This window comes from Brachyhypopomus gauderio, chromosome 9 (genome assembly GCF_052324685.1).
Source record: "Brachyhypopomus gauderio isolate BG-103 chromosome 9, BGAUD_0.2, whole genome shotgun sequence".
In the NCBI taxonomy this organism is placed as follows: domain Eukaryota; kingdom Metazoa; phylum Chordata; class Actinopteri; order Gymnotiformes; family Hypopomidae; genus Brachyhypopomus; species Brachyhypopomus gauderio.
This window is the reverse complement of record NC_135219.1, coordinates 9,480,765-9,490,662: the sequence shown is the minus strand read 5'-3', so window position 1 is coordinate 9,490,662 and position 9,898 is coordinate 9,480,765. Positions and strand designations below refer to the sequence as shown.

The 9,898-nt window shown below is 42.8% G+C and overlaps 1 protein-coding gene across 2 annotated transcripts; it reads left to right on the top strand.

The window, feature by feature from the left end:
• The first annotated feature begins 46 nt into the window (after nt 1-46).
• On the top strand, nt 47-9,536 carry znf513a (zinc finger protein 513a). Of its 2 annotated transcripts, none has more exons than XM_077016920.1 (5): nt 47-256; nt 704-805; nt 1,768-1,902; nt 7,021-7,734; nt 7,834-9,536. In XM_077016920.1, the coding sequence occupies exons 2-5, from the start codon at nt 766-768 to the stop codon at nt 8,607-8,609; spliced, it is 1,665 nt and encodes a 554-aa protein (XP_076873035.1). In that variant the 5' UTR covers nt 47-256; nt 704-765; the 3' UTR covers nt 8,610-9,536. The 2 variants fall into 2 exon arrangements, with proteins under 2 accessions (XP_076873035.1, XP_076873034.1); XM_077016919.1 differs by having other exon boundaries at nt 48-256; nt 7,831-9,536.
• The last annotated feature ends 362 nt before the right edge of the window (nt 9,537-9,898 follow it).

Sequence of the window (9,898 nt, the reverse complement as noted above, 5' to 3'; positions counted from 1 at the left end):
TGACTACAATTCCCAACGACGTGCACTTTTCCACGCACGCGCGAGCCCAGGAAACGGAAATACGTAAAATAGCGGAAGAAAATGTATACAATGGCAATCTGGAAATCAATTAACTTATGAAAAAAAGACCATTAATTGCCTTTCTTCGTGGTCGACGTGATATGGAATGGCGGACAGCTAACATTAGTGTCCTCTAAAACGACACCCCTTTATCCACACAAGAAGTGCTATAGGATGACCAAGACAGAAACATGAGGTATAATATTAGTGAAAAACTCTTAGCCCCATACAGCTAGCTAGATGATTAGCATGTGCAGCGACCAACTACATGTTTAGTTATCCTTAGCTAGCTAGCTAACGTTGCTAAGATGGCCAGCTAGCATGCCTGGTGTAGCTTACTCCTGCAGAAGGCTTGTAGCCAGCCTGGAGTTTGTTATGTAGCAGTAAGACAACTCTGTGCTGCCTGTGTCATTAACATTTAAAGTACGATCTGAGTATTTCAGTTGGCCTTTCGAGGTGTTTGCATTAAGACTTATATTTGAGCCATGATGGACATTAGCTCTGTTCTGACATTAGCTTGACAGCTAGTGATGTGAATACGGATGCGCTATTTCAACTGTGTCTCTGAACACCAGCAGTGTCTGGTTTGCACAGTTTCACTGCGGCGCTCCATCAACGTGTTGCAACGTTTTGTGTTTGGAAGAATGAGTTGATTCTTACAGGGATCGTGGTAGAAGTTGCAGATCAGGAAAGGCTGACTGGAAGATGCCAAGAAGAAAACAGCAGAATCCACAGCCTGTAAAGTGTAAGAATCCTGAGGTTGCTTTACATCTGTACATCTAATATCTCTAGAAATAAGTTTATATCCATGGCCACAATCTAAAACAGTCATACTATGTTAATATGGTTAATGTGATTTTGATTTACCTGATTAAAGTTCTTTTGACATTTACCCTGTGGGTGCTAAATGTAATTCCTTTAACATTGATTCTAAATTGAGTATTTCAGTTACTACATGTATATATCACAAGTAACTTATTTGTTTAGATAACTGTTTTTGTTGTTTTGTCACATCAATTAGCGTATTGCACATTTTACATTATTTGCCCTATATCTTACTTGAATCTATATTGATCTATTACATCATATCTGGGTTTTTTTTGTATTCTACTTGTGTCTGGTCATTTGTGTACATTACAACTATAGAAATGTCCATTGGGAATAAAGTATTTTGTAGCTCTCTCTCTCTCTCTCTATGTAATGACGACTGTCCTATGATAAAGAGGGAATATAAAGGATGTGAACACTGCAGGATTTCAGGCCATGCTAATCGAGTCCTTTTGCACATCAAAACAGGTTGCTGTTTTTTTGTGTAAAATGAATTTCCATCTGGTGCATTTGGGACATTACATGTTTTTTGTTACACACACACACACACGCACACGCACACAAACTGCATTAATGTCTGATGCCATGTCCAGTAGATGGCAGCAAAATGTAAGGACCATAAAATGAAGGTTTGAAGGTTTGTGAGTGGAATTAAAGTATTTTTGATCATTCAGAGACTTTGAAGGTTTACAGTTAGGCCTTAACTTCCTGTTATGTAATTGGCATACAGTTTCTTATTTAAATATAATTCATTTATTATATATCCTGAATGCAAATATTCATTGAGTAAACTCCCAAACCTGTCTCATGCCACATTTGTTAATATGTTTGTGTATAACCTATGTATAAAATTCTAAACTCACCTCTGTTGCCTTTCAGTGGATTCTGAAGATGCCCTAGACGTTAATGGTCCAGCAAGCCTTACATTTGAGGGCAACTTTCTTCTGGGTGAAGATCTTAACTTCTCAGATCATGAGGATGACAGGAAGATTTTAGGTCTGGAGAAGTTTTCAGGTGCGTGATTTACTTCAACATAGCAGCCTCAGTGCATTTCTTCATGTTGCATTATTTCTTCAATCACACAAAGAAATGTCCTAATGTCCTTGGGTGTGTTCTCGTGAGCTGTAAATTGATTCAGATGATGATAATAAACTAAATGAGTAAATTTTGGATAAATCTTCTGAAGTTGCCATAGACGGTGTGCTTGTACAGTAAGAATGGCAGTTTCTTAGGTATATCTACTCTGGAAGTACTTGCAGTAGTACTCCCAGTCCTTCTTGGGTGAATTCTGTATACTGTATACCCGTCCCGTTTGGTCAACAAAAGTCAGAAAAAAGGAAAACTGAAAACAAAGATACAGCGCCAGTGGTACCAAGCGTCTCATAGCACATCATTACTTGAGAGACGATGGCGCCCTCATGTGGAATCTTGGTTCGCTTACTGCAGAAGACAGAGTGAGTAAATTACAAGTCGGGTCAATTTATCAAAAACGTCAAGGTCACAATGATGCATTTTGTATTAAAGAATCTTTGTTTTGAGTGTAGTTAGAATTGGATCCTTTTTGGTGCCATTTAAGAAAAAATCCAATGATGTAAAAGAAGAAGAAAAAGACACCAAAGCACTTCTTCATTTAAAATGTCTTTATTTCCTTTATTTTGACATGTCCTACCTGGACTGTTAGAAATGCCCTTGCATAGTGGCTCATGCCTTCTCCAGTGTGTAATATATATTATATGCATATTAATGTATATTATATATTACACTATACATTTCTAACAATGTTTTAGTGGATTTTCTTTGTCCTTTTTAATAGGCAAAAGACTTAACCATTAAACATATATACACTGTAGGGTTGCAACGATATGAGATTTTCACGGTATGATAACCGTCTCAGAAAATACCGCGGTATCACGGTTATCACGGTATCACAGTTAGTTTGTATATTATTAAAAGATACACTGACCCTTAAAGAAATTACAACAAGTTATTTTTGTTCAATTAACTATTTATTGTAGAAACCTGGAACTATTGTATACAAAATGTGTCCTTTAAAAAAATAAGCTGTACACATGTTTATATAAATACTGCAAAATTAGAGAAACCTAAATCATGGATTTCAGTACAATTATTTAAGTTTAAATTATTTAATATCTGATAAACTCAGCCAGGGTCACTGTCTGATCAACAACTGTTGTAAACATCCGTTGTACTTCCAAGTTAGAATATAACCAGATACTGCAGAAAGAGAGGATTTATTTCTGACATGATCCTCACAATAGAGATTTCTATTGTAAGGCTTTCACACCGAGTCTGGTTTTAACATATCAAAAACAGGCACGTTAGAATTTGAAAATGAACGCATGTAAATTAATGGCGTCTTTCACATCCAGTGAAAGCAAGGACCTTAAAAAGCTGGTTTATACTTTTACTAGTTCTTTTGTATTACGTTAACAAATACGAGCCTCTTGTAATTCCAGGACGAAACATGAGAGAACGTGAAGACGTTAAGATTGGGCGTTTTGGAAATAAACAACCATTAAATAATGTGATTTAAAAAGCGAATTATTTCGAGTATATGTATAAATATTTAACTTAATTAAGTTTAAGGTGCTGGGAAATATTGAAACGGACCTTTAAAGTTACGTACAAGTACTTTAATTCCCCCTTATAAAGGTGTATGAACCCTGCAAACATGACTTTGTTCATTGCGCTGAGGCGCAGCGCGCGCAAAGTTACAAAATTCGAGAGGTGCACGACCTCGCGAATCGACAGCGCGCGAGACCCTCGCGCACGGGCGGAGCCACCGCGATTACGTCATTTTCGCCGCTGATTTTAGTTTAGCTTTTTTTTTGTTAAAAAATTTGTTAAGTCTGATGCACTTTCTGCCATTCTCACCGCTGTGTGCTGAGTAGCTGAACCGGAGCGGAGTTGTGCATGCGCGGGTCAGTTTCTCCGCTGGCTTGCTTTTTACCGGTAATAAGCAAACGCACACGATATGATAACCGTGCATTTTAATACCGTGGTATACCGTGAAACCGGTTACCGCTGCAACCCTAATACACTGCTCAAAAAAATAAAGGGAACACTTAAACAACACAATGTAACTTCAAGTCATCCACACTTCGTGTTCAGATAGGAAGCAACACTGATTGTGAATCAATTTTATCTGCTCTTGTGCAAATGGAACAGACAACAGGTAGAAATGAGAGATTTTCAACTGATTTCAAAGATTTTTATTAATTGATCTAGGATGTGTTATTTTAGTGTTTCCTTTATTTTTTTGAGCAATATATATATATATATATATATATATATATATATATATGTATGTGTGTGTGTGTGTGTTAAGGCTTTATAAAGGTTTGTGCAGTTTAATTGAGCAATGACAAACTATTGACACATATATACTACCAACACAAAATATGTTTTTCTATTTAGCAATATACAGTTTATAAATAATAAAGTTTATAAACTGGAGTTTCTAAAATACTCCATCATTCAATCTTGATCTCAATCTTGGCTGATTAAATTATAATATCAAAAGTGCTTAATGTTTAAAGTGAACTAAATATTTAATCAATGAGGAATTAATAAGTACTAATTAATAATAACAATCCCAGGTATGATAAGAGTTGAGAAATGTTCTGTTTTATATTGAACATCAAAAACAATGTTTAAAAATACTGAAATGTCTGTCAAGCTTTTTGGACACAGCACTGGTCAACTTATATTTTCTGGGAGTAAACATTTTAGCAGTGAGCTTTTACATCCATAACTTGAGGTTTGATTTTTTGGGTCTGGTGCTCTGCTTTTACCAGCTAAACGTATATTTATCCTGGAATGCATTTGCTTTATTAGTCTTAATTTATTACATATGTTGCCAAAGATACTGCATTTAGTGCCTAACATGCAAAGTTTGTTTCAAATGTTTTATTTGAACCAATGCATAATTATAGTGGTGGACAAGTTTGTGAACCTTTTGGGATTCATTTTCTGAATGTCCTCATGAATTCTTTATTTAATGTGCTGCAATCTTCATTCAAGTCATAATAAATGGTGACAGAATAATACATAAATATTACGTTCTTATGTAGCGTTTTACATTCCACTGTCTTTGTGGACCAAATGTTTGACACAAATGAAGGCCATTAGTAGAAAATAGCCTGAATCCTCTGAAATAACGACCTCTTGCTAATTAATGCCACATGCTCCTGTCGGGTCGGGTGTGGGCTTGACCTGCTGTGCCTGACCAAAAATAAATAAATAAATCGGACCGAATGCTGTTCATAAGCCTGGGAGATTTAAGAGAAGCAGAAGCATCTTGGGAGACTAGAAAGGGTTGTAGAATGAACCTGGGAATCAAGCACATGATTCAGAAAGTTAGAAGAAATTCTACACCGCAGTTACTCTCCCTAGAAGTGGGCACCCAGCTTAGATCACACACAGGGCATAATACTGAACCCTTCCAGAATATCACCATCACCTTGGGTAGCTCTGGATTACACTTGATAACATCTGTGTTCAAGAATCTACCGCATGCTCAGTTGAAGGTTGCCACAAAGGTTGAACCACTGCTCAACAAAATTTAACTAAACAGCAGATCAACATATAAAACAAAACTGTGTATTTGTATATACTGTGTATGCTTACTAACATAGAAATGTGATGCGTCAACACACATGCACACACACGTGTGTATTATATCTTTTCATAAAAGATCTTGACTGAGAGTAGAAATGTGGATGTGTATTTTTGAATTCAATCTTGTAGCAGGTTTGTGTGTTTACGTACGCACGCCTGACCACACACCTTGTCATAGCGTCTGAGTAGGAAGTCCAGTGCTGCTCCAGCCATAGTGTGGGGATAAAAAAACCTCTTAATATTGCTACTGTTAAGTAACATTAATTTGTCTTAAAATCCCTTAATGTGTCAGGTATCCATTACTGCTATGAGCCAGAGATGATTACGTGGTAATGTATGGAGAATGTATTAAAAAGGGTGACCTGTGATGTATGGGAAATGTATTCAAATGGTTTCTTCACTACGTTATATAAGATATGGTGGTTATATGAGAGTGAGGGTGAACCTGAACAGTGAACGTTTTTCCTTACACACAGACTTCTCCTTTATTATTTCTTTTCCACTGTGCTCCAAGTGCAAACAGGGGTGCGTAATGTTAAGGTTGGAAATGGCGATATCTGTTGAGGGGAAAAAGTTATTTTCATGCAGAGCTGAAAGATGGTGCTCAGCCCTGTGCGAGTACTGTCAGAGCATACAGTCTGGAAATGGCAAACCCGAAAAACGTGCCACCATTATAAGGGTCATCAAGACAGCCATCATCATCAAGGACACCATTACAGGAAGGCATTTATTCATCATCATCATCATCATCATCATCATCATCATCATCATCATCATCATCATCTCCTCTCGGTGTCTTTATCATCATCATCATCATCATCACCCTCAGCTGCAGAGCCATTATAGTCATCATCATTATCATTAGGCTAGGTAATCATCCACCGAGGGTTTCTGAGAAGCCCAATATAAAGGCCGGTTCAGGCTCCAGTCTTCACTCGCTCCTGCCTTGTGTGAGGAGGGAGCTGCTCGCGTGCGAGAGTCAGAGAGAGAGGGCCATTGTACAGGCGCACGACACGCACAGAATTGTGGAATGAGATTGTGCTTTTTTGTCCGAATTCAGCTTCCCTTGTTATCTTGTGAGGATTCTGCATCTTTTACCTGATCCAGCTGTGTGAGTATGAGGGCAGAGGGTTCTTTAAAAATGCGCTTGCTTTCTCCTGATGATGTCTGTGCTCTCAGCACTAATGCATTGGTAGTATTTGTATTTGTGTGATGTAAAGGTGTGTTTATTTTGTTGGCTCTGGGTGAGACATTGATCTTAGGATGACTTGTGTGCGGGAGAACAGAATTATCTTGTATAATGTGTGAAACATACATTTTGAAATAATTTGCTTGTAGAAGAAAACACTTTTTTTTATGATAGAGGCTAGCAAAGAAACCATTCTCGGTTTTGCTGTAATAATGTTGTCGTGTGAATGGTGCTTACTAAACACACGCACAGCTGCACGGTCTGACTTTAACGTCCTGCTGTTTTGCCCTGACTGGGTGCAGCTGATCTCACTCTGCCTAGCTTCCCACTGGGAGACGAAGAAAGCGCCTCCTTCACCCGCCTCAGCATGGACAGCGACACGGATGACGTCCACGCCTCTGAGAGCAAGCGCGAGGGGGGCTCGTCCGACACCGCCTTCCCCCCGTACCTCTCCTGCCGGGGATGCTCCCGCCTCCTCGACGAGCCCGCCGGTCCCGGCCTGGACCTGGCCGGACCCTACTGCCTGCACTGCCTCAAAGGGGACATGAGCGGCGTGGTGGGCGCGGACCGGTCCGGCGCCTGTCCCGGCTCCGCCTCGGACTCTCAGGCCGCGCTGGAAGGGGCCGGTTCCGACAGAGCGGCGGGCGAGGACGGCTCCCTGAAGCTCCATTCGTGCGTGCTGTGCGGCTTCTCGTCGCGCTACACCAACCACGTGAAGAGGCACATGAAGACCCACAACGGCGAGAAGCCGTACAGGTGCCCGCTGTGCTCGTACGCCTCCGCGCAGCTGGTGAACCTGCAGAGGCACCTGCGCATCCACACCGGGGAGAAACCCTATAAGTGTGAGCACTGTACTTTTGCCTGCAGTTCCTTGGGGAACCTGAAGAGGCACCAGCGCATGCACACGGTCGCCAACCCCAGTCGCGGCATGCAGCGGCCGGTGAGCGGCCACGCCCACCAGCATCCCGCTGTGGGCCAGAGGCTCAGAGGAGACGCTCCTGTGGCCTCAAGTGGAGGTAAGCTCTTCTTTTCCCCCTCTTTCTTTTCTTTCTTCACGCTCTGGCACCTTTTTGTGTTGAGTTTGACCGAAACCCAGTTTCGTTTGCCTTCAGAAGTCGTGCAGGCCGAAGTGAACGTGAGCGACGGCGGCTACGTGCAGCCGTTCGCGGCCCAGAAGCCGGAGCAGCGCCCCCCGGCGAGGGCGCGCGGTCCCGGGGCTCCACCCGCCCCACCCGCCCCGCTGCCCCCCCTCCTCTTCCCCTTCACCTGCCGCCTGTGCGGCCTGGCGCTGGACGACGAGGACGGCTCCTCGGCCCAGATCTGCGCCAAGTGCACCCTGGAGATGCTGACGAAGGACGCGGCGGGGGCGGGGGGCGAGCGTGGGGACCGCGTGTACACGTGCGCCGCCTGCCCCTTCCTCACGCACTACCCCAACCACCTGGCCCGCCACATGAAGACGCACAGCGGCGAGAAGCCCTACAAGTGCCCGCAGTGCGACTACGCCTCCGCCCACTTCGACAACCTCAAGCGGCACCACCGCGTGCACACGGGCGAGAAGCCCTACAAGTGCCACCTGTGCGACTACGCCTGCGGGAACCTGGCCAACCTCAAGCGGCACCAGCGGGTCCACTCGGGCGCCAAGCCCTTCCAGTGCGCCGTGTGCAGCTACAGCTGCAACCAGAGCATGAACCTGAAGAGACACATGCTGCGGCACACCGGCGAGAAGCCCCACAAGTGCCAGGAGTGCGGCTACACCACGGGCCACTGGGACAACTACAAACGGCACCAGAAGAAACACGGGCTAGCCACGGACGGCTGGGTGAAGGTACGGCTGCCTGGCAACGAGGTGGAGGGAGAGGAGGAGGAGGAAGAGGAGGAGGAGGAGGTGTAGCCTGGCAACAGCGGAGGCGATTGTATTATGACGAGCGAGGGTGGGAGTTTGAGCCTGAGATTGCGTGGCGGAGAGCAGGTGACGGAGCGTTACTCCACCAGCATAAGCTTGCTTTTTCCGTCTTTCATTGTCAGTGTTTTTTTTTTTTTTTTTTTTTCTCCCATGTTTCTTAAAAAACATCTAAGCTGCTAAGTTGATTTTGTGCAAACGGTTGAAGACTTAAACAGATGGTTTAAATGCATCTGAATGGGATTGGGGATTCAGGACTTCACAGAGGCCTATGGGGGAACTGCCCTTGTTTCATGTGTCAGTGCCAAACACACACAGTGTACTTTATACTTTGAATGAAATGCAATTCCTCACTGTTTACCGTGCACGCCTGTTCACCATTATTCTGCACCACTGCCTATAGAACCATCCAACTGTACGTTCTCGCCGAGTGAACCTCGCTCGGAGGACTTTTGCTGCTCAAATGGAATTTTAAAACTGCACAACAGCCCTTTACAGACCACTTGTTTACATCACTGTCAACACTGCAGCGTTCAGTTGCGCAGTAATGTTCAGAGACACCGTTGCTTTTCACTCGTCTGTTCCAACTGTGATGAAACCGTTTTGTACGTTGTTTATTTTAAGATTGGTGCAGTGTAAACACGCCGTCATACTTAATGTAAACCTTTTTATTTTCATGTGATTTTTGTGTGTTTTTCGAAGGAATGTTTGATGTGCATTTGCCAACAGTGGCATTAAGTCAACAAAAGGGGACCTTAACTTCTATATGCAGTTTATAACTTTCAGGTTGCCAAGGATATAACAGGCCTTGAGATGGAATCCCTTAAGTGTGAGGTGCTTGAGTGTTCTCTTGTAATTATGCAGTTGTTTCTACTTGCCTTAAATATTCCGAAATAAAACTTTTGTGGTGGTATCGGTGCATGAAGCTCTTTTTGATCCTGTGATGCTCTAGATTACCTTCAGTAGCACTACTGAAGAAGAGAATGCAAGTGTATTTACACCCTGGTAACAGGAACACAGTCGTGATTCAGATGCGGCAGTAAATTTGACCTTTGTCGTCTTTTCCCCCCAAAACAAACCTGTTAAATATGTTAACATTTTTTTCGTGTACATGGGAGATGTGCGTGTACACATGATTAGACGAGACAAGCTGGTGCGTCTCACGCTTTTTAATTAGGTGGAGCTCATGGCACAACCTCATTACTCGTCAGGAATCCCACCAATCAGCAGGAAGCATACTAGAGCAGCAGGAGGACACGCCCCCTTTAATCACAGCTTTG